Source organism: Loxodonta africana, chromosome 2 (assembly GCF_030014295.1).
Source record: "Loxodonta africana isolate mLoxAfr1 chromosome 2, mLoxAfr1.hap2, whole genome shotgun sequence".
NCBI lineage: Eukaryota > Metazoa > Chordata > Mammalia > Proboscidea > Elephantidae > Loxodonta > Loxodonta africana.
This window is the reverse complement of record NC_087343.1, coordinates 173,125,855-173,151,280: the sequence shown is the minus strand read 5'-3', so window position 1 is coordinate 173,151,280 and position 25,426 is coordinate 173,125,855. Positions and strand designations below refer to the sequence as shown.

Below are 25,426 nucleotides of genomic sequence, written 5' to 3'. Positions count from 1 at the left end.
TTAAAAATAAAAATCAAAGTAGGTCACTGTTCTGCTTTAGAAACCCTTCCCTGGCTTTTGATTGCTTTTAGGATAAATGCCAAACCTTGCCCTTAGCCTACAAGGCCTGTGTGATCTGGGCCTTGCCTATCCCTCCAGTTTTATCCCTACAGTCTGCTCCCTCTTGTGGTCTGTGCTACATACTGCAACCCTGGCCATGAAGAAGACATTCACCTATACTAATTCATGGCAATCCTCTCAACAGCCCTAGAGGTAGGTGTGCTATTGTTATTACACACCCAGCACCGGGTCTTTGCACAAGCAGTTCCTTTTGCTTACGATTTCTTGTATCATCCTTCACTTAGTTTTATTTAACTCCTACCAACTTCAGATATGAACTTGAATGCTACCTCCTCAGGAAACCCTTTCCAGCCTCCAATCCCAAAGACCAGCTCAGGTTCAACTGACATACACTCTCATAGTCCATGAACTTTTCCTTTAAAGTGAGCACATAACCTCCATTTATTCTCTTTTTCTTTTATTTTTTAGTTAATGTCTGTCTTCCACAATAGACTTTAAGCTCTACTAGGGCCAGGACCATATCTACCTATTTCCCATTCCACTGTATTATAGCACCTAGCCCAGGCCTGTGAAATTGCTCTGTTTTCTTTAGGTACTAAAGAACAAGAGAGATTTTACAACAGAAAAATCATGTCTTCCTGGTGGAAGCCTTAAGAAAGATCACTGTTCATAGCTCCAGGGCTTTCCTACCTGCCAGCCATGGCTTTGTAGTAAGCAAAGATCTGATCCGCCAGCTTGTAGACAAACTGATCAAAACACAGGTTCACCTGGTGATGAAGAAGCAGGAAATGTCAATGGGACTTCTTTAGCATTGTTACAGGAACTTAACCAACTGCAATGGGGTTGCCCAAAGCATGCTCCAGGGCAAGACATTTTGAAGAAAGGAAAAAAAAATAAAAAAAGATTCTGTGGTCAAGGAAGTCTGGGATATACCACCAGCCGTCCAGAATACCTGCATGTTTGTTAGTATATTAAAGACTCTGAGAAGCCCTGGAGGAAAGAAGCCAATTTTTCCCCAGTGATTTATTGCAGACCATTTATTAACATATATTTCACAGACCCAGGGTTCCATAATTTGGGAAATGGTTCACTAGGGTGTTTTAATTTATATGCAGAAGTTTGGTTCCTTGTCTTCAAGGTTAGCCTCAAAGTCAGCAGAGATGGTGAAGTTTAAAAAGTCTGTGAGAAACTGCCCTTCCCACCTCTTCCCTCCTGGGCTGTTACAAGACAGCGTGACCGGGGAAAGGAGCAAAGATCTGGCACCGACAGACCTTTTTTATCCTGAAATTACTCATGAACAAAGCCTACCACTGCTGCCTCCCCAGTCCATCTTTCCTGTTAGATTTTCTTGTCTTTTCCTTACATTTGATTTTATCTTACTTTGGCAAATTTGGTTATGAAGAAGTTGATGGTCAGTAGAAATTAAAAAAAAAAAAAACTCTTTTTTCAAACTTTACTCAAAAACCTTTGGTTTTAATGAACGAAGAGCCATCTTGACATTTTTAGCATCTTCTCACATCAGTGGTCGACTGCAAAGCTAAGGTGGGAAGATGAGTTCATATCAGACACAGAGAACCGAAACCAAATCTTCCAATAATGGCGAGAATAGGAAAAGGCCAAGGATGGAGCTTTAAAGAGATGGGGCTGTGGTGGCTGCAGGGTGTGAATATGACTTCAAAGGGAACAGATGGTATTTAGGTGATTTAATCTTTGATTTTTTTCTCACCAAATTCTCAGCTTCCGAAGGTTAACTCTCAGTTTAAAGAGCTTTCATATCTTTTATTTTATACCCAGATATTATATAGGACACAGAAACACGGTGCTGTGTGCAATGCTGTCCTTGTACCCAGGTGACCAAGGTCTTTACTCTGGAGTTTGAGCTTTCAGCATCCCCAGTGGACCCTCCTCTAGACAAGGAATCTTCAGGGCCAAGGTTGGGGAGGCCCATTCAGACCTCACGCTCCCCTCTAGAGCCAGCTCTGAGTATCCTTGCACGAATGATCCAAGCTCTCTCCAGGTCTTTTCCCTGGGTTCATCTGCCTGAGCGTGGACTGCACTGTTGTATGTGTGCCTAGGCCCTAAGGCTGACCAAGGGGCCATTGTTTATAGGCATGGATGGTAGGCTAAGCTTGCGTATCCATATACATGCAGGTGAGGCCCTTCAAGTATGGAACAGAGTTTGGAGATGGGAAGAAAAATAGGCCAGGCTATAAGCTGGGAAGGGTCTCAATTTGTACTTCTGCCTCATGCCTGCAAATGGTAACATGGCCTGGCTGTGTGCTTTCTTTTTGTTAACTTTACAAATATACATACAATTTAGTGTATAATTATAAGGAAACACTTCCATGGCTACCACCTAGGTTATGACATGAAACAGTGGCTACCACCCCAGAATACCCTTACCCCTCCCAATCACAGCTCCATCTCTCTAGCCTGGCTTCATGATAATCATTTTTTTATTATTATTATTTTTAAAAATGTCACTTGGACACATGGTACTTTAGACTGTTTATTTCCAACCCATTGGATAATAGGACCATCTAAAATCTTGTTAGAAAATGGCCTTGTAACAAATGAAGATGCAGCAAATTAGTCCATCTCCTGCAGCCTCCCTTTCAGAACTGGTGGATTGTTCAGGAGACACAGAAGATAGATTGGTGTTTATACCCTCTAGAAATAGGAGGGTTTAGAAAGATGGGTCTCTACTGGCTTTTTTTTTTTTCTTTTTTTTGCAACAGATAAACTTTGAAACTAAGAGTGGTAATTCTTATGCTAAAATGTTCATGTGTTTCCTTTATAAATAAGAATGTCTCACATCGGCATGACAATTTTACCTAATCTGTGCCTCACTCTGTGTTCATACAACTCGATGCAGCTCATAGAGCAGAAACCATCCTTCTAATTTCCAGAACGCAAAACTGAGGTATTGCAGTCGTCACTAGTGCTGTTGACTGTGCAGTTCTGGTCCTTCTTCCCAGCACAAGGCAGGACTGCAGTTCCTTGACCCCCCACCCAAGTGAGGCAAAACCATGTGACTGGCTTTGATCAATGAAAAGTGAGAACCGACTCATGTCATTTCCAGAGGCAAGACATAAATACCAGAGAGTGATTTAACCTAACTCTTCTTCCTGCCAACTCAACTGCAAATATTCCTGATAGGTCCCAGGTTGAACGCAATATGGAACAGAGCTCTTGGTCTACTGTCAATGGAGAAATAAACTTTTCCTTTTAAGTCACTAAGTATTTGGGTTGTCTGTTACTGCAGGCATAACCTAGCTTATACTGACCATTATGTTAAATAGTCACTGAGAAAATGGCTATTGCAGTCCTACAAGTACTAGACCGAAATTTTGTAAGCTCTAAAACTGCACTGGGTATACAGCAGGTACTTAACAAATATGATTTGATCAGAATATCCTGCCTCTTGTACTTGAAGCAAAGTCTAGTGTCTATTTGGAAAACAATATGTATTAAGTTTCAGAAACAGTGGCAGTATATTTGTGTGGGGGCCAGGCGGGGCAGGGGCGTACTTTAGAGCTTCAGACGTCCCCATAATTTCTGACACCCCTTACCAAACCATCCTTAAAACCTTAACCTAAGGTGTGTGACCTCAGGGTAATAAGATTTAACCACATTAAGCCTCTAATTTATTTTCTGTAAGATAGATAGTGGTATATACTTCTTTAAATTATTATAAAGATTATTTAAAATGTCTCTATTTGGTAGTTAGTACCGACTGCCATCAAGTCAATTTTGACTCATAGTGGCCCTATAGGATAGAGTAGAACTGCCCCATAGGGTTTCGAAGGCTGTATTCTTTACAAGAGCAGACTGTCACGCCTTTCTCCCGTGGAGTCGCTGGGGGATTTGAACCACCAACCTCTCAGTTAGCAGCCAAGTGCTTAACCATTGTGCTGCCAGGGCTCCTTGTGCTTAGCACAGTGCCTGGCAAATGGCAAATACCTAATAATTGGTAAGTGGTATTACTGTTGTTATTATCCAAGTAATCCAACCATAAAAGACCAACTAGAAAATCAGTTACCTATGTAGTGTTATTATTTGTCACTCCTTAACAAATTTGGAAAACAAAGACCATCATCCCGTTCTAGGTCCTTTCTGATGATCACGGATATTTATAAAGATCACTCTCTGGAACAAGTCATTAATCCCCCTCTTTGAGCTAATAGCTAGAGATTTGAAATAGTCCAAAGTTTTTGAACAAGGTTTCAGAAACGAAAGGAGAAGCTCATCACTTGCCTCAGCTTCGATCTCATCGTACAGGAACTGTTTTTTAAACTTGGTCAGAGCATAGTAGGCGCTGTCATTGTATAGATCCAGAGGGTAGAGGACGTATCTGAAGAGAGAAAACAACAGCCAAAAGCTCACAAATGTTGTGTTAGGAAAAAGCAGACTTATACCTACCTGGGAAATGTAAAGTGCTAGGCTAAAAGGGAATCAACTCCAGAATTAGGAAAAGACAACCTTTTAGCACTCTATGGTGTCCCCAGAGCCTCCACTTAGGAACTCTGCAGTCTGTTCATAGAAATCAAAAGTCCATGATGCTAATAAACCCAAGGCCTAAAAGAAATTGTTGTTGTTGTTAGCTGCCATCAAGTCAGCCCGACTCCTGGCAACCCCATGCACAAAGGATTGAAATGTTGTCTGGTTATATGCCATCCTCATGTTTGGTTGTAGCTTGGACTGTTGTGATCCATTGAATTTTCATTGGCTGGTTTTCAGTAGATTGCCAGACCTTTCTTCCTAGTCTCTTAGTCTGAAAGCTTCGCTGAAACAGGTTCAGCATCATAGCAACATGCAAGTCTCTACTCACAGATGGATAGTGGCTGCACGTGACGTGCACTGGCCATCATCAAACCTGAGTGTCTTGCATGGAGGGTGAGAATTCTACCACTGAATCACCAATGCCTCCTGAAAGAAATTGGTCTGGGGCTAAAAGACGCCAGGTGGCAGTTAAGGATATTAGCGTCCTAATCTCCAGAGATGATTATTATCCCAGCATGACTGCTATGAGACTGGCAAAATACAGGAAAGACTGTTGGGTTGGTAAACCCTTGAACCTCTCTTCAAGGATGAGTCAAATGTGTATGACCTGATGGTGGGCCTGAGCTCTCTCTCTGGTGGACCACGCTGCCTCATCTCTAATCAACTCAGCACTTCCTCTGGGAATGAACAGAGTACACTTGCAAACTGCCCTCCACCTGCAGCCCGGGAACCTCCTTGCTGGCCCAGTCCTGCCTCTTACTCCATCATGGAAGGTTCTTTGGTTTCCAGGATATGGTCTGTTAGAATCCAGGGCATGGACATCTCAATAGGGAACTGGATTCGCCGGCCCATGGTTAATTCCAGGAAGAATTCTCGGAACCAGAGCTGGGAAAGGTCGCAACACTGCTGCAGGGCTTCTGAAAGCATAAGGGAAAGAGCTTTGAGTGACGCCTAGGAACACCCGGAAGTTCTTGGTTCTTATTGTTCTTATTATTTTTATTGTTATTATCATGGTCTGGGTACACTGCAGGTACTTAACAAACATGACTTGATTAGTATGTCCTGTCTCTTAGACCCGAAGGAAAGCCCGGCGTTTATTTGGAAAACAGCGTATGCCAAGCTTCAGACAGTGAAAGTGTGTGTCCATGTGAGGGGATACTTTAGAGCTTCAGATGCCCCCATAATTTCCAACACTCCTCCTCCCACCAAGCCATCCACAAAGCTTTAACCTAAGTGTAAAAGTACGCTTGCTATACAAACACTATTCAAGACAGGTACCCAGGTACCCACTTTCAACTGGTTGTGGCTCCTTGATCCCTTCCACAGGGTAATTCGGAACTCCTTACTGCTCAGAGGCCTGTAAGGCACTTCCTAAGCTACTCTCTAGTGGGGGAGTCTGGATTATTTTTTAAGATCACTCTTCTTTTCAACACTGACACATTATGACTCCCATGATCCTGGACATGCATCCTACTAAGGAGAGGAAGGGTGGGTGACACAGGGTAGACAGGTGGCCTGCAAGCCCCCTCTGTAAGGAGCAACGAGTACTAATTAGCTCACAGCTGCAGGTGAGCAACAAAAGGCCAATCTCCTAGTGCCTAGATGCAAGTGTATCTATGTGTGTGTGTATTGCTGGTTTTGATCTCAGTCCACTAAGGGCTTGAGCCAAATCAGCCAGTTGTCTACTAGCCAAATTTAGCTAAGTCAGTAAGAAACTGAGGTTCCCCAAATCACTGGAAAGGGTGTTTTCCATGGTGGCAAAGTGTGCCCCTTTTGGTCAATGAACATGTCTCTTTGCAACTTGGGGCCCAACAGCCTTAGTCGCTCTGGGACCCGGGGCTTCCCTCTCTCCTCCCCCCGACCCTTGGTCCCTGGCCAGGTGCTGTGGCGCACCACTGATGTTGAGCAGGTGCGTGAAGAAGAAGGACTGCTTGTGGAAGTCCTCGATGGCAAGGACAATGGGTCCGTCCAGGCTGCTCCTCAGGGTCTTCTTGGAGCCGCTTTTGTCTGCTATGAGAGATTCCAGCATGGTCCGCACCATGTACAGCTTGAAAAGAAAGTCAGATGATAAGGTCAGGGCCAGCCCTCTGACACAGGGAGAAGGTTGCTTTCTGCTGTTTTTTATTTTTGGTTTGCTTTGTTTTTTATTTTTTCAGCAGATGCCTGCTCTTAAAAAGCGTTGTCTTCAGGAAGTTTAGGTTGGAGAAATAAATTTTGAACTGAGAAAACTTTCAAGAGGGAGACTGGTTAGCCTGGAAGGGAAGTGCCACCCAGGGCCCTACAGTGTCCCTGGCGGGTGAACCTGGTGACAAGCAGGCAGGCTCAGGCCCTGTGAAGAGGTTCCTGGCTGCTCAGCTTGGTCAAGGGCATGGGCATCAGAGGAGAACCTCATTCCACGTCACTCTGGACTCACTCCCTGCTTTCCTGGACAGCCATGGTGGTCCCATGGATGGAGCACTGGGCTGTGAGCCAACGGGCTAGCGTTCAAGGCCAGGCGCTGCCACTAACTTGCTGTGTGACCTTGGGCAATTAAGTCCCCACTCTGGGCCTCGGTTTTCTAATCTGTTACCACGAGGGGGTTAGACCAGATACTTTCTCAAACCAGTCCCTTTCAGCTTTAACATCCTGAGGACCTGTGAAAGGGCATATGGTCAAAATAAGCTCCCCCCACCACCTCAAGTTTCTGACCCTCAGAATTCTGAATCCATTACTGAGAGATGGCGCCCCCTGGTGGCTTCAGCTGCATTGCGCAGCCTGCCAAAATCCTGAGTGGAAAGCAGGTTAATATCGGTACTTACACAGGAGGCCTAAAAATTAACTCTGCTTACAGGGTGCCTTAAATGCAAAAGGCCCAAGTGTGGTAGGGTTATTCTCTTTGCTAGTCTAGATTTTTCCTTCCCACCAGTGCCTCCACATCATTTGTCTTTGAATCTTAGGGCTGGAAGAGGCCTTGAGGAGCCAGGCTAGTCCATTCCTGCTGCCTCCTGGAGAGGTGTACCCAAACCAACCCAGCCAGGCGGTGGTATACCAGGGATCGGCAGCCTCTTCGGCCCTGTGTGCCACCAGTGGGGTGAAACAAAGCCCGCGGGGACCACTGGCAGGCCTAAGACATAGATAGGAGAGAAGGAAGAGGGATGGGAGGGCAGGAGAGACAGGGAAGAGGGAGAGAGAGAAAGAGAGAAAAGCAAGAGGTATTGTATACGGTGGGAAAGCTGCCGCGACTGATAGGGGCCACTTGCCGACCACCTCTGAGATGCTCCAACCTCCCTCTGCCACCAAGTCCAGCTCTGCTGCCTCTGGGTCTTCCCTAGAACTTTATCCGCCACGTGCCTGGCACTGGTCTGGGCAGTGAGGCCATAGAAACGAGTGATACACCATCTCCACCACAGGGTTTAAGTTATGACAAAGGAACGACTGCAGTTGCTAGTTATGAGACAGTTCCCCCTCCAAACCCGTTGGTGGGCATGTCTGATCCTCCCTAAGAATCAAGAAGCACTGCTCTAGCGATGGCCTTTGGAGTCCTCACAGAAAAGGATTCATCAAGCCCAATCCACTGCGGTGCTAAGTGACTAACATCAAATTTCACCCATTTGAGGGTGAACTCTTTACACGTGGACTTCTATTTAGCAGAGTATTGAACTCACCGGAATTGTCTCTACCCCAGCTATGCTAGATGCCCGTGTCTACTGCACTCCGGTGGCTGTCACAGGGCCCTGCGGTGGGAGTCAGGAGACCTGGGTTCTTGTCCCACCTCCACCAGGGACTCACCTTGTGACTTGGACAAGTCACTGCCCCTCTCTGGACCTCAGTTTCCCCATCTGTAAAATAGGGGGAGGGGACTGGGACTAGTTTGTGTCTATGGGCCCTTCTAGCTGTCTATCTGCCTAGGAGTCTATTAAACACATCTGAGCCACATGACATGACTTGGTGATGTCTGGGCTGGGGTTAACTGTTGGAGATCCTCCCGCATGGTCTATATAAAATATTGCTCTACATCTTTCTCTTCCTCATTCTGCCTCTCGCCCCCTTGCTCTCATCCTTCTCTTTCCAATCTTTTGCTTCTTCTGTCTCCTCCTCACACATGCCTTAGGACTTACAGAAACACCCAAAAGCCCTGCTCAGCCCCTCCAGGGCACTCCGGGCTGGAATGGACTCTGTCCTTGACATGACACAGAGCTTTTTGTAGAAGCTTCCTCAGGATGTCCCACAAGGAGCAGGTGAGATCAGGGCTGTGATGGTGCCACTGCTGAGAACCCATCTGGCCCCTGGCCCGCCCAACCCCCTGCACAGACACAGACACACACACAGTGAGAAAGGTCAGGGGGTGGGCTCCGACGACTCATCTCATAGGATTCATGGCCTCAGGAGTTCAGAGCCCAGAGAGTCATAAACGTCATATGAAGCAGGACTGTTCCCAGCCTGAAGCTTCTGGGGCCTGTAAGACCCTTGAAAGTGGCAATGGGGTCCACACACTTTTTTCAATACTTCAAAAAGCCTAGCCAAACCAGTTGCCGTTGAGTCAACTCTGGCTCATGGCAACCCCATGTGTGTCGGAGCAGAACTGTGCTATACACGGTATTCAATGGCTGATTTTTCAGAAGTAGAGCACCAGACTTTTCTTCCAAGGTATCTCTGGGTGAACTCAAACTGCCAACCTTTCGGTTAGCCGCTGAACACATTAACTATTTACGCCACCCAGGGATTCCTTCAAAAAGCCCACCAGAAAATATCCTTAAGCAAGAATTTGATTACAATGACAATTTCCTTGACTTTTTTTTTTCTCCCTGTAATTGTATGACTGCTTTGGATAAACTACAGGCAACCTCTTGTTCAGAAGCTCTGGTTAGCAACTCCAGATATTTCTGATGACTAGGTTTTCTCTAAGGAGTCAAGGGTTCTTAAAACTTGTGCTCCTTGGGGAATGTAATAATGAAAGGAGTCTTTTGTCAGTAACAGGACCTCATCCAAAGTTTTCATTTTTACAGAAAAGATATTCAGACCTCAGAGAGGTAAAGGGGCTTGCCCCAGCTCACACAGCAAGTCAGAGGCAGAACTTGAAAATTCCTGAGCAAGGGTATCACTGCAGGGAAGGGAGTGATTAAAGAGGGACTGGATAAATGCATATAGATTCTATTTGAAACTCATCTTGTACTCTGGGACTTCTGTGTGCTTCACAGGGCTATGAGATAACCACCCCTGGTTTTACCCCCGTTTGCCAGATTAGACAACCGAGGCACAGAGAGACCGTGTAATGTGCCCGAGGTCACACAGGTATCTAGGACTAGAATCCAGGTCTCCTGAATCTTAAGCCGGTGGTCCCCCCTCCTATATCAAAATAAGATGGAAGAGTAAGACTAGAGCAGCCGCTTGACCCTGCCCCTCCTGCCCAAGGACCCCCAGCCCCACTGCCCCGCTGTCCAGCCTGGATGCCCCACCGTGGCCAAACTGGCCTCTGAGTCCACAAAGCCAGCCTGTGCCTGGAGCCACTTACCTGTGTGCTGGAGGGCCCCACTGCACGCCGGGGCACCTTGATGTCAAAGCCACCTTTGGGGTCCTTCTCCCCTCTCAAACACGGGTCATTGGGAGGCTCTCGGCCCCCCTCCCAGTCACAGATGGTCTTCCGGATTGCCTGCAGGACACTGGGGAAGGAGAGCTGAGATTCAGACCAGTCTTACCACTGGGAGGAGGCACTGCTAGCCTTGTTTCTAGGGCTCATGGTGTCCCGGGAACATCTGCATTAGCATTACTGGGGTGCTTGTAACACATGCTCACCCCAGGCCCACCCGAGATGCTGGTTTAATAGACTTAAGGTGCAATTCAGACTTCTGCATTTCAACCAGCATCCCAGGTGACTCTGATGCCCACTAGATGTTTGAACACTTGGCTCTAGAGCTCACGCAGTGGGAGAGAACTTAAGTATAGGAGAATGGCTATTTTTCTCTTTGGCTAGAGGGAAATCTCATCAGTCCAATTATATCTATGTATTTAAATATTTAACAATAACTTCCATTTACTGTACACTTACTCCATGCTGCTGTGTGCTTAGCTCTATAGTTGGGCTATTTCATTCAACATCCCAGCTGCCTACGAAATAGATACTATGATCATCTCCACTTTATAAATGAGCAAAACTGAGGTTTGGAGCAGAAAAGTAACTTGACTAAGTTCGCCCAGCTAGACAGTGGTGGATATGGACTTCGAACCTGGAGGGTGAAGCTTAATTCATTCTAAAGGTCCAATCTCTCCTAAGAGGGACTCCTGCCTCAGAGGACTTGCTAGAAGGGTCTGCGTGAGCTCAAGGGCTACTCCAGAAGCTGACCGAGCCAGGGACTACCTCTCTAGCCTGCACCTAGCACTGCTGACTTTTGATGTATTCCTGGGAAGAGCCATCCAAAGACCCACCTGATGAGGACGTTCTTCTTCTTCCGTACTGCCTGCCTCAGGGGCTCTCGCAGAGTCACCTGGGCAAAGTCCTGCAGGGCCGCGTAGATAGTGTTCCTGATGGCCTGGTTGAAGACACTTTCCATCCTGCCCATGAGCACCTGCAGGCCTTTGATCATGGCAATCACCTGGCCAGGTACAGATCAAGGTCAGGCTCACTGTGCCTTGGCAAACCAGTCTGTCTCATACCCTCCACTACATCGTGGGTAGATGTGGTATGAGACCTCCATAAGCACTAGGCTAGTGCCACTCAAAGTGCTGATTCACGACTAGGTAAGAAACGTATAAACCCAGTGAGAACATAAGTCAACACTCTGCTTCCTTCATCGAGAAAGTCTTGCTACAAAACAAAGATGTCAGCTACACTGAACAGTGTGTTTTGTGATGCAATTGATTTTCATTCTGGCATGAGCGCTTATTCATTGAGGACTGGTGACAAGTGTTGGCTGATGCATGGACCAAAATCCGAGCAGCACTCTGACTTTCAGAGGCCTCTCCACATACCATGCACCCATAAAAAAAAAACAAACCACTAAACCCATTGCCGTCGAGTCAATTCCGACTCATAGCGACCCTTATACCACGTCAGATACCTTATTACCATATATACCTTATACCATATCCCAAACATATAGAGGTTTTTCTCAATTGTAAAAAAGCCATATATGCACCCGTATATAGAGGTTTTTCTCAACTGTAAATTTAAATTTAAATTGTAAACTGTAAATTTTCTAGGGAGTTTTTACAATCTTTGCTTTTAAAATAATTTGGTCAGTGGCTGCTTGGATCCATAAAATAGGAACATCTTCCCCTGTAAAAGTCACAGGAGAGAAGGTTCTGCCCTTCTATTTGCCTCCTTCACTTGTCTGTTTGGATGAGAGATGGGTCTCTTGCTGAGTTACCTGGCCTGACCTGTCTACCTGCAGGGTGTGTGCTTTTTCCTCCAGTCTCCTCTCTTTGCAGTAATCACTCCTCCTGAGAAAGGTAGGCACGCCTATTACCCAGTGGGTAAGTTTAGTAGGCTGGGAGAGGAACAGGAAGGCTGTTGTAGCCTTGGGTTGAAATCACATTCTCTTGTCCAGCTTTACCTGAAACAAACCTGATCCTTTAACCCCCATTTGCCTCAAGTGTTAAGTGCCCGATTGGTTCAGGATTCAGAGGGGGAAAGCACGTTATCAAACCAGCCTTCTCACAATTGCCACGCTTGTCACACCCACTGTGACCTGCTGGACTTCCACCCTCTGCACTAGACTGTGAGCACTGCACAGGCAAGGTCTGAGGATGCTGAGCATGCCCAATCCCCAGTGCCTGGGCACAGTGGGCAGCCAAGGAATTCTTGTTCAAAGGGAGTCAATAAATGAATGAATGAGGTTAGGCTCTAAGCCTCTTTCTTCCACTAAACCTTGGAGAAAGAAAAAGAACATTCAAGGTGGCAGAAATGGTAAGAAGAGCACTCAGGAGGGAGAATTACCACTGGAACCAGGAACTATAACAATCTTGGTAAACAGATGCTTCAGTCCAGAGAAATAACAGAAGAGAAACTTTAAAGGAAGGTCAGATTATAAAAGAATTGAGCTCCTGGCTAGAGATATAACTAGGAAACATCAGGGCAAAGAAAGGAATAGATAAGGAAGATGCTTCGGATTAACGTCAAACATGGTAGGGGGTGCAGGTCTGTTAGATCTAGGAGAAAATCTGGAATCCTGCCATAAAGATTTCTTAGATAGGACACAAAAATCACAAACCTTAAAATATTTGATAAGCTGAATTTTACCAAAATTAAAGACAGTTGCCTTTCAAAGGCATCCTGAAGAAAATGAAAAGGCAAGTCACCAATTAGAAAAATAAAATTTTTTTTCAACATATGTATGATTAAGGACTTGTACCTAGAAGACATAAAGAATTCTCATAATCGAAAAAGAAGACCGACAACTCGATTTTAAAAGATGAGCAAAAGATTTCAAACAACATAAAAGAAGATACACAAATGGCCAATAAGCACATGAAAAGATGCTCCACATTATTAGTCCTCAAGAAAATGCAAATTAAAAGCTTAATGAAATTAGCTTACACATGTATAAGAACAGCTAAAATTAACTAAAATGGAGAATACTAAGGACAGACGAGGATGTGGAGCCACTGGAATGCTCATATATTTCTGATGGGAATGTAAAACGGTACAACCATTTTGGAAAACTGGTAGTTTCTTAAAAAGTTGAACATAAACCGACCACATAAGCATTCCAAGAGAAATGAAAACATACGTCCACACAAAGACTTGTACTCAAATATTCAAAGCGACTTTACCCATATTGGCCCAAAACTGGGAACAGTACAACATTCATTAACAATGAATGGATACTAATTATGATATATCCATGCAATGGAATAATACTCAACAATAAAAAAGAATAAACTACAGATACACAAAGCAACATAAATCTCAAAATTATTATGCCAAGTCAAAGAAGCCAAACACAAAAAGTACATACTAAATGATTTCATTCATATAACATTTTAGAAAATACAAATTAGTCTACAGCAACAAAAAGCAGGTAAGTTGTTGCCTGGGGCTAGGGATATAGAAGGTAGGGACAGACTGCAAAGTGGCACGAGAAATCCTTAGGGGGAGATAGACATGTTCCGTATGTTAATTGTGTTGGTAGCTTCACAGGTGTGTATAACTGTCAAAATTCTTTGAACTGTATAGTTTAAATGAATGCAGTTCAGTATATATGAATTCTTTCTCAATAAAATTGATAATAAAAATTATAATTATTCTTATGGAGATATCACATTCATGACACAAGATCAGTGCACTATAAAAATAGAACATTCAGAGAATAAGATGGAGATTTTGGACATTAAAAATATTATAGTCAAAATAAAAAATTCTAATAGAGATTAAAGTTGAATTTGAGGAACTATTCCATATAGTGGACCAAAAAGAAGCAATGTACAGCAAGAGAAAAAAGATAAGAAAATTGGAAATTAAATCCTGGATGCCTAAGATCTGACAGTTTGAAATCCTGGAAAGAGAGAATAGGAAAAACAGAGAAGAGAAAATTATTAAAATAAAAATTCTGGGAAATTTCCCAGACCTGGTGGCACAGTGGTTATGAGGTCGGCTGCTAACCAAAAGTTCAGCAGTTCGAATTCACCAGCCTCTCCTTGGAAACCCTATGGGGCAGTTTTACTCTGTCCTACAGGGTCTCTAAGAGTCAGAATTGACTCGAAGGGAATGGGTTTGGTTTGGTTTTGGTTTAAGGGGCATTTGTTTTCACATTGGAATGGCCTATGTAGTATCCAAAACAATGAATGGAAAAGACTCTCCTCAAGATGCCTGAGTGTGAAATTTCAGAACAAAAGGCATTCAGACATGATCCTATAAAATTCTATAGAAGAAAAAGATCAATAAAGTTGGAGGACTCACATTGTGATTTCAAAACTTAACAAAGCTACAAGACAGTGTAGTACTGGCATAAGGACAGACATACAGATTCATGGAAACTAACTGAGAATCTAGAAATAAACCCTTACATTTATAATTAATTGATTTTTGACAAGGGTATCAAGACAACTTAATGGAAAAAGAATACTCTTTTCAACAAATGGCACTGGAGGTACAGAGACAGAAAGTAGGTTAGTGGTTGCCTAAGGCTTAGGGGCAAGGGCAAATGATGAGTCTCTGCAACGAGTGAGGGTTTCTTTTTGAAGTAATAAAAATGTCCTAAAATTAGACAGCGGTGATGGTTATACAATTATGAATATACTAAAAAAAAACTAAATTATTTTAAAAGGGCTAATTTTATGGTATGCGAATTGTATTCCAGTAAAACTGTTATTAAAAAATTTTTACAGAGGAAATAAAGAAATCAGAACTCAGAAGAAAATCCAACTTTTCAATAGCAACGTTAGAAACTAGCAGACAATGAAAAAATACCTCAAAATTCTGGAAGAAAATTGTTTCCAATTTAGAATTCTCTATCTAGCCAAACGATAAGTGAGGTTAGAATAAAAACATTTTCTGATATTCAAGATCTCGAGATCCTTTTCTTAGAAAGCTACCAAAGGATAGATTGCATGAACATGAAGAAAGAGGAAGACCTGGGATCCAACACAAGAGAAAAGACAAAGGATAATGATGAGACAGATCAGTAGCTGGGCAGCAGGTCTACAGACAAACCAGTTCAGGTTGGAACAGAAAGAGAGAGTGCTTCAGGAGGAATGGCTCCAATAAAAAAAAAAAAAAAAATTTTCATAAAACAACTATTGTGATTGACTATTTTGAAAGGAGTTTTACATTTTATTAGTATGTTGGTAGTAACATTTTTGATAGGTTCACAGAAAACTAAACAAACAAAAGTAAGGCAATTGTTAACTCTAGGAAAAACAAAAGGTTGTACAAGAAAATAATGTATTCATATTAGACCGCTGCCTCATCAATAAGCAGTAGTTACTTGGTCATAATAATATAAAGTAACTATTGATTTAACCAAAAGGTGTAAAATTACCACATGGGCAAGATGGGGGAAAAGAATGGAGTGAGTTGTGGGGTGAAAGATGAAGATGAGAGGGCTAAACCCTTATCTTCTGAAGTGGGAAATCCATAGAAAATGGTATAAATTGAAAAACCAAGAAACATCCCATAATCATGATACTTAGAAATACACAGATAAATAACAGAAGAAACAGCTTAAAGAGTTGAAAGCTGTCTCCTGTTTTGGGATTGAGGATGGTGTAGAGTACTTTTGTTCTATTGTTGCTGCACGCTCTGTTGAACTATTCTTCTTGCAACATTTAAAAAAAATGTTTTAGGAATAAAAATTTAAAAATTTCTAAATGCAAAGAAAAGTAAGGACTAGAAAGAAACAAAGCAAACTGTTATTTGTTGTTGTCTTTGAATGATATGAGGCTGTGGGAAGGTGAGGGTGGGAGTTGGGTTTGGGAGAAGAATTTTTCAAATGCAAACCCATTGCTGTTGAGTCAATTCTGACTCATGACGACCCCTCATGCTACAGAATAGAACTGCTCTATAGGATATTCTTGGCTGTAATCTTTACGGAAGCAAATAACCAAACCCTTCTTCCGCAGCACCACTGGGTGGGTTTGAACCATTAACCTTTCACTTAGCAGCCAAGCTAAACTCTTTGTACCACCTGGGAACCTCTAATTTATCTACAGTACAAATATATTCCTGTTATTAAAGAAAGAAACACAAACAGTTTTACAAAATTACATAGACCCTCTGACTATAACTCATTTTAAACAGGTGTGAGGATGACTTTCTCTTCCAGTGATGATGACTGGGACACTTGCTGCCAGGCTGACATAAGCAACAGAGGTGCCAAGAGGTCACAGGCAATGTCAAGTGTGATTAAAACTTTTTTCCTGCCAGAAATTACACCACCAGGCCTTGGTTCTTTAAAGTATGGCTTAGAATGCTGCAATAACCACCCTAATCCCTTACATCTGTATGACTCTTTACAGCTTTCAAAGTTTATATACATCCATCATTTTATTTAACAATTATTGGGTGATTCTCAACAATAACCCCGGGGTGGGAGAGGGTAGAGATTATTAGCTCCATTTTACAGGTAAGAAAGCTAAGGCTCAGAGAGATGAACTGACCTAGGGCCCAGAGCTAGTATCCAGGGCTCTGACTTCTAGACTAGTCTCTTCTAGACTTCAGATGCTCATGAAAGAGGAAGCCATCACTCACAACCTAGTGTGAATGAGTGTTCCCCCTGCCCCCGAAAACAGAAAATCTTTTTGTCATCAAACGAACAAAAGACAATGCAAAAGGTGATAAACCAGGAAGTTAGAATTATCCCTCCAGAAATTACTATTGTTAATATTGTTAATGGTGTGGTATATATAAACATAAACATCATTTTTTTATGCAAAAATACAAAAGTAAATTGATTTTAGTATAAATGGGATCATTTTACATGCTGTTCTTTCATCTTTTTTTTTTAAAACTTAACAGTATACTGTGCATATCCTATCATGTATATATATCCACTTTAGTGACTGGATAGTTTCAATTATATAGCTATACCTTAATTTGTCTACCTTGTCCCATGTTGAAGGGTACATAAGGTGTTTCATATATTTTAGCATTATGAATACTGTGACAAATATCCATGCACCCGTGTCTCTGTAGTTAGCTTATTTGCCTGGCACATATTCCCAGAAGAACTTCTGGGCCAATGGGTATGTACATTAAAAATTTGAATACGTTTTATCAGATTGCCCTCTAGAAATCCTATAAAATGTAGATGGCCACCAAAAGTTTCTAAGAAAGTCTACTTCCCCCACTTCAACCAATGACAGGCATTATCAATCTTTTAAATCTTTGCCATCCTGATTGGTAGACTATATCCCATCTTAGTTTTAATTTGCAGGTTTTCATCAGTTTGAACATTTTTTTTGTTTGTTTTTCTTCTGCTGGTTACCTTTTGCCCACTCTTTTAAGGAGGGCGGTCAATGCTTTCTTATGTGATTTTAAGAGCACAATGAGTTCTGAATTATTTCTGCATAATAAATTTTGATAGAGACTGATTTGGGTGACAGCAGGAACTTGAAGGGAGAAGAGGGATACGGAGGAGGGTACGAATCAGTAAGACTACTGCTGTCATTTTGCTCAGGCCCGCTCCTGGAACCACTACAAGAAACCCTGAAGAGCCGCCTCCTGAGGTGAGGAGGGAGGCAGCACCTACCTCTACGAAGGCGAACTTCTCCTCACTGGTGTAATTGTAGCGAGTGGCTCTCTCATACTCTTCTGCTGTGCCAGGGCAGTCCTTGTTGCAGAACTTGTCTGTGGGGTGAACCAGCTTCCACGAGTACTAGGGAGAGTAGAAACAACCCAAATGGCCATCAACCAATGAATGGATAACTAAAATGTGGCATATCCGTACAAAGGAATATTATCCAGCCAAAAAGAGAAATGAAGTGCTAATACGTGCTACAACATGGATGAAGCTCAAAAACATTACTCTAACTGAAAGAAGCCAGTCACAAAAGACTACGTATGATATGATTCCATTTATATATGAGATGTCCAGGATAGGGAAATCTATAGAGATAGAAAGTAGATTAGGGTTTGCATAGGCCTTGGGGGAGGAGCCCTGGTATCGTAATGGCTAAGCAATCAGCTGCTAACTAAAAGGTTGGCAAGGTGGTTCAAACTCACCAGTTGCTCTGTGGGAGAAAAGACCTAGAGTTCTAATTTCATAAAGATTTCAGGCTAGGAAACCCTATGGGGCAGTTCTGCTCTGTCATATAAGGTATCTATAAGTCAGAATCGACTCGACAGCACACAGTGACAAGGCCTTGGGAACAGGGAGGTAGGGGGTAGTAGCTAATGGGTATGGAGTTTCTTTTTGGGGTAATAAAAATATTCTATCATTGACTGTGGTGATGGTTGCATAACTCTGTGAATATACTAAAAGCCACTGAATTGTACACCTTTAGTGGGTCTGGGGAGAGGTGGAGACAGAACCCAAGTGAAGAGGGATCAGTCTGGAGGGGAGGGAAGGGGACAGGGCCCTCTGCCCACCAGGCACCTACCACCTCCATGACGTGGGCGCTCCACTTGGATAAAAGCTGCAGGCCCCGCAGGGCCAGGTCGAAGAGCTCGCGGTACTCCTCGTCTGACTTCTGGCTGTCCAGCCCAGAGCCTGTCACCACCTGGGGAACATTGGCTGTCATTCTCCTTGTCAAGTGCCTGGCATTCTTTATGCACTATTTTGTTGATTCCTCCCCAGGGCACTATATAGAAGGTGCTATTATGATACCCCCTTGACAGATAAACTGAGGCTCAAAGTGCCCTGCTGAAGCCACACGGCTTGTACATGGTTCAGTGCCCAAATTCAGGTGGTGCGATGCCACAGTCCCACTCTTTACCACTCTGGTATGTCATGGAGCAGCGGCTTTCAAATCTTTTTGACTGCAATTTACAGTAAAAAGTGAATACTATATAGTGACCCTGGAATACATACTTACATAGGGATATTAAATGTATACATGAAACATTTTCAGGAAGCAATCTTATTCTTCACACATGTGATTCCCTCTGACTTTCTAGTCTATCTCACACAAAAGTGTCAATCACAACCTACCTAACTTTTTCACAACTCACTAATTAGACATTACTCATGAATTGAAAAGCACTGATGTAGACATCACACATCCATATGCTGGCAACGAAGTATAATGTTATATGCCTGTGTAATTGTGTGTATGCACAGACATAAAGTATATATATGGGTGTGTGTGTGTGTTTACATACCTACATGGAGCCCTGGTGGTGCAGCGGTTAAGAGCTATGGCTGCTAACCAAAAGGTCGGCAGTTTGGATCCACCAGCCACTCCTTGGAAGCCCTATGGGGCACTTCTACTCTGTCCTGTAGGGTCACTATGAGTCAGAATGGACTCAGTGGCAATGGGTTTTGTGTACAATTTTAAAAAATAACTTCGAGCCAGACTTGCTCTTAGCCCACAACAAAATATGACCGAGTATTGGGGCCCAAGCACCCTAGATAAATGATTCCCCTAGCTTTAATTCAATTGACTGGCACATGGGAAGAATGCCAAAGGTTTGGGCTTGACCTGGTCAATGTCTACCAGGAGCCCTCACAAGAACGTGTGCCTCTGGTCCAATGACGACACCGTTTGTGTTTTCCAGGTGGTGCCCATTTCAAATATGTTGCCCTATGATCAAAAGAGAAGCCCCTGGGTGCTGCAAACTGTTAAGTACTCCACTACTAACTGGAAGATTGCAGTTCAAACCCACCCATAGGCATCTTGGGAGACAGGCGATCTGCTTCCAAAAGGTCACAGCCTTGAAAACCTATGGAGCAGTTCTACTCAGCACATACAGGGTTGCCATGAGTTGGAAGCAACAGGATGGCAACTAACAAGAATGATCAAATACATTCCAGAATTGGGGCTTGAAAAGCATAATCGCTATGACCACTAGCCACAAGATGGAGCCAGTGAGCAAACAGGGGATAAACATCACACACACAAAAAACAAACCCTGTTTGCAGTCAGGTCAATTCTGACTCATAGGGACCCTATAGGACAGAGTAGAACTGGTCCATAAGGCTCCCAAGGCTGTAAATCTTTACGGAGGTACACTGCCACATCTTTCTCCCATAGAGCAGCTGGTGGGTTTAAACTGCCGACCTTTTGGTTAGCAGCCAAGCACTTAACCTCTGTGCTACCATGGTTCATTAAACATGGGGTAGCACTGAGTAATCCAGGAGTACTGGTTGCTATTGAGTCAATTCTGAGTTATGGTGGCGCCAGGTGTGCCAGAGTAGAACTGTGCTCCGTAGAGTTTTCAATGGCTGATTTTTCAGAAGTAGGTCGCTAGGTCTTAATTCTGAGCACCTCTGGCTGGACTCGAACCTCCAACCTTTTGGTTAGCAGCCGAGCATGTTAACTGCTTGCACTACCCAGGGACTCCAATCCAGGAGTAGTGCTAGATAATAAAGAATTCAAGTGAGGTGATCTATGTTTTTTAAAATAACATATATATTTATTAGACAGTCTCATGTGGAAAGAGGTCCAGAAAGATATATACGTCTGAAGATCAGTTGTAGTTGGTTCTGGATGATATGATTTTATGTGATTAACTTTCCTTCCTTTTGCATATCTGTATTTTTTTTCTGAGATTTGTACACTGATCGTGTTCCTGTATTAAGAAAAAGAAGGAAAAACTCAACATCAATAAAATGTAATTATTGGGGAAAATAAGAACCTATTATGATTATAGGGGATTTTTATGGTCTTCTTTTGTCCCTAATTGTATTTTTTAATAATATTTTTACCATGATTGTTTACTATTGTGTAGTTTTAAATTATTTAGATGGCATCATGAGTATGTGCGTTCAGAAACCTGCTCTTGCCATCCAAAGTAAAGATGGCTTGGATCAAACCACCAAAAAACCAAACCCATTGCCACCAAGTCAATTCCGACTCATAGCGACCCTATAGGACAGAGTAGAACTGCCCCATAGTTTCCAAGGAGCGCCTGGCAGATTCGAACTGCTGACCTTTTGGTTAGCAGTCGTAGTACTTAACCACTACGGCACCAGGGTTTCCGATCACGCTCCATGCATCATCAATCAGAGCATTTAATCTTCTCAATGAACCTTTGAGGGTAGGTACCATTATTACCTCTATTTCTGAGACAAGGAAACTGAGGCACAAAGATGTTGAATAGGCTGCCCATGGTCAGTGCAGAGCCAGAATCAAATCCAGCTCTGCCAGGCCTGTGCCCTCCTGGATCCCCACGTGCCTGCCCTCAGCTCTGCCCTCCCGTATCTTGTGTGTCCATGCTCTATCCTGGCCGGTCCTTCCGCTTCCTGCCCTGAGCCCACATGCACTTCCATCCTAGAAGCTAGACGGTGCTCACCTCACTGTTGCTGTAGCGAGCGAGCTCGGAGATGAAGCGGATGTGGTCATCCCGGATCTGCACCATCTGCTCGCAGATGTTGTACTGTGGGCTGATGCTGCTCTGGGTGCACGTCCACCTGGGCAGAAAATCAAGGGTCAGAGCAGGTCCTGCCTGAAGTGCCTGGGTGAGACAGGCTCCTTCCACATAGCAGCTGCTCCTGGCGCCTCCAACACTCAACCAACACAGCCAGCTTTCCTTGGTGGAACCCAAGAGGTATCCCAGGCACCTCAGCGAGAGAGCCTGCTAAATCCAACGCTATAGGGACTACAGGCTGAGTGACAGTCCCCCCTCTTCCTCCTTTGTGGCTGGCCTCCTCTAAGACCCAATCACATAATTTTCCAGGTACCCTGTCCAGGTACTTACCAGGTATATGAGCGAGCAAGCAGGGAAGGAGATGAGCCTCTCTAGGGCTACAAAGGACTGGAATTTGAACAAAGAAAAAGGTTGGGCAACTTCCCTAAGAACATCTTCTGACTCCAACAGCATTGCCATCCTACGATGTGTCAGCATTCTCATCATTTCCATTCTGTTTGTTCTGTTTCCATTGATCTACCTTCCCTTTCCCTCCTTGCCTTCTCGTTTTTGCTTTAGGGTATATGTTGACTGTTTTGGTCTCATATAGTTAATTGTTTAAGGGAGTACATTACTCATGGGTGATACTGTTTATTTTATATTATTTGACTGAAAGGTGACCTGCAGAAATAGCTTCAATTCTAAGCTCAAAGGGTATCACAGGGAGATAGTCTCAGGGGCTCCTCTAGTCTCTATCGGTCCAGTAGGTCTGGCCTTTTTTAAAGAAATTTTGTATTTTGCTCTACATTTTTCTCCCATTCTATCTGGGACCTTCTAGTGTGTCCCTGGTCAGAACAGTTGGTAGTGGTAGCCGGGCACCATCTAGTTCTTCTGGTCTTAGGTTAGAAGAGGCTGTGGTTCACGTGGGCTATTAGTTCTGTGGGCTAGTTTCATCTTTGAGCCTTTGATTTCCTTCATTCTTTTTTGCACCATATGAGGAGAGACCAATAGTTGCATCTTAGATGGCTGCTCAAAAGTTTTTAAGACCCCAGATGCTACTCACCAAACTAGGGTGTAGAACATTATCTTTGTGAGCTATGTTATGCCAATTGACTAAGGTGTCCCCCAAGACTATGGTCCCAAGTCCTCTGACCCAGTAAACCAATCCTGCAAGTTGTTTGGCTATGTTTAGGAAGTCTCCGTAACTATTTATGCACATACTTTTAAGGGACTAATGCCCTCCCCTTCATTAAAGGATGGGTGGCCCCTTTCTATACAGAAAGGCCACATTTCTCAACCAAGAGCTCAGTTTTGGGAGATATTCACAAGGAGGAAACCTTCTTAACTCCAGAGATCAAAAGGGTGGCCAAGGCTGTAGTCAGATTCTCCCCAACTTCTAGGAGGCACCAACACCCCCGATCTTGGCATCAAACCAACCCTGTTGCCGCTGCGTGAATTCTAACTCACAGCAACCCTACAGGACACAGTAGAACTGCCTCATAGGGATTCCAAGGCTCTAAATCTTTATGGAAGCAGACTGCCACATCTTTCTCCCATGGAGCAGCTGGTGGGTTCAAACCGGCAACCTTCTGGTTAGCAGCCGAATGCTTAACTACCACACCACGAGGGCTCCTCCAATCTTGGTACAGACTAACTTAAATCACGGTTTATAAAGTGACCTAAGATGAGGCCATCAACCCGTTTCAGAGTTGGAAACACCCAAACCACACACTCAACTGCATACTTACTCATGGACAGGACACCTGAGGAGAGAATCAGGGTGATGAAGAAAACTCCAGATGAAAACCAATGTCATCTGACTCCACCTGCCTACTAAGGGCCCACCTCTGTCCCCCACTTCTCAAGGGAAGGACTCCTGCTGTCCCATCAGGGGGCGGTGTGGGTCACCACTGGATGGAGAAGGTGCTGGTAGCTGTGCTCTGGGCCCTTTTGAGCCCTGGCAGCAAAGGAGGATACAAAAGGGCTCAGAGCAAGCTCAGAGGCTCCCCTCTGGCCAGGCGCCAATGTTGTGACAGGGTCCATCTGCCCAGGGCTGGGGAGGGAGGAGGGACTGAAGTGGCCCCTCGGCTCCCTGCCCAGGCTGGGCATGCGTGCAGGAGCCGAGAGACATTACGGCAGGCACTCACTTGGACTTGTTCTCTTCATAGTGAGCACTGGTCTTAATGTATCTGGCCAGCTCTATCTGCATGTCGCCGAATAAGGGCACCACCTGCAGCTGCTGCAAAGGAAGCAAACACAGCATGTGAGTCACCAAGGGAGGAGCTGGGGTGCAGCCTTCGCCAGTCCAGCGGGGAAGGCAGGCCACTGTGTGTGCTTCTAAGCTGACTCCCAGTTTCTGCCTCTGATGATGCTACTGTGTGTCCCTGAACCAGAAGGAGCCCCAGCAAGCACACAGGTCCTCTTGTGCCTTCCAACCAACTTCATGTTCCAGGTAAGAGCCCAGTGAGGCAGGAGGACTTGTCTGAGATCTCCCAGCAGAATGGATAAAGGAAGGGGACCCAATGGCCTCCCTCCCAGTGCAATGTCCTTTCTGCTAATTTTCCCCCAGATTAGATGATCCGTGCTGCTCTGAACTCTGGGCTAGCAGTGGGTGTTGGGGTGCTGCTGGCTGGGTACAGGCTTCCTGAGAAACTCCGTGCTGTGAGAGTAACTGAAATCATAACACCTAACACTAGAGGGCAGACAACTTCCATCAGAATACTAGGGCAAATGGAGGGGAGGCTAGCGGTTATTTTCTGCTCCCGATGCACTCTGCCAAGAACTTTATAAATATGATCTCAATTAGTACAATAACCCTCTGAAGTTACTATTCTCATTCCCATTTACAGATGAAGAAACTGAAGCTTTGAAAGGTTCAGTGACTTCTCATAAACTCAGACCACCTAAATGTCAAACAGCCAAGATTATAACCCAGTGCTCTGACTCACTCATAGTAAAAAAACAAAAAAACAACCCGTTGCCATTAAGTTCATTCTGATTCATAGTGACCCGATAGGACAGAGTAGGTAGAACTGTCCCACAGGGTTTCCAAGGAGCAGCTGGTGGATTCAAACTACCGACCTTCTGGGTAGCAGCCAAGCTCTTAAACACTGCACCACAGGGCTCCAAGGGGACTATGATAAATAGTTCATATTTTTCGGGCTGGTGAACTGAGTTTCAAGGCACTTAGTGACTTTCCTGGAGTTCCTGGATGGTGCAAAGGATTAACACACTCAGCTACTAGCTGAAAGGCTGGCAGTTTGAATCCACCCAGAGGTGTCTCAGAAGAAAGGCCTGACGACCTGCTTCTGAAAGGTCGCAGTCATTGAAAACCCTATGGAGCGCAGTTCTACTCTGCAACACATGGGATCACCATGAATTGGAACTGACTCCAGAGCAACTGGTGTTTTTTTTAGTGACTTCCCTAAAGTCATTCAGCTGTGAAGTGGCAGAGCCATAACCGGAAGGAACCCAGGCCTGGTTTTGGTGAGGTTGGGTTCTTCTGCTCCACCTCAGTCTCATCCACGCTGATTTAAGGGAGTGGCAGATTCTGCAAGGGTCTTTCAATATAGGCCCTTTTTTTCATTTGGGGCATCTCTAAAAAAAAGTGTAAGTTCCAGCCTTGAAAAGAAACAAACCAAATACACAGGATTCCTTTGGTGATTTATTTTTCCTTAAATCTTGAAAAGTTGGTGAGACAGGACCAGCCCAGTGTCCTCTAGGCCACACCTTCAAGGGCTTTTCTTTTCAACATTAAGTTGGGCTTTTCCATGTCTGACCCCTCAGGCCTAACTCCAGGACTGGGATGCCCAACACTAGAATAAACTGATAAAATGGAATTCAGTTCCAAAGTATGAAATTTCCTTACAAATCTTCAAGGCTTAATTTAACTGCAAGTTTTTACTTTTAAAAATGTGTGGCCAGAAGTTCAAATCTATGAGG

The 25,426-nt window shown here is 44.1% G+C and overlaps 1 protein-coding gene across 7 annotated transcripts in view; it reads right to left on the bottom strand.

The window, feature by feature from the left end:
• The window catches only part of CYFIP2 (cytoplasmic FMR1 interacting protein 2), a 164,366-nt gene that overhangs the window by 84,578 nt on the left and 54,362 nt on the right, over positions 1-25,426 (bottom strand). For all 7 annotated transcript variants that reach the window (XM_064278789.1, XM_064278786.1, XM_064278799.1 and 4 more), the window contains exons 10-19: positions 23,632-23,723; positions 21,431-21,548; positions 18,577-18,696; positions 17,727-17,852; positions 10,966-11,132; positions 10,055-10,202; positions 6,457-6,610; positions 5,324-5,480; positions 4,318-4,414; positions 751-827 (exon numbers count right to left, since the gene is read on the bottom strand). In XM_064278789.1, coding sequence (XP_064134859.1) covers positions 751-827; positions 4,318-4,414; positions 5,324-5,480; positions 6,457-6,610; positions 10,055-10,202; positions 10,966-11,132; positions 17,727-17,852; positions 18,577-18,696; positions 21,431-21,548; positions 23,632-23,723 — 1,256 coding nt within the window. The remainder of the gene's footprint in view (positions 1-750; positions 828-4,317; positions 4,415-5,323; positions 5,481-6,456; positions 6,611-10,054; positions 10,203-10,965; positions 11,133-17,726; positions 17,853-18,576; positions 18,697-21,430; positions 21,549-23,631; positions 23,724-25,426) is intronic.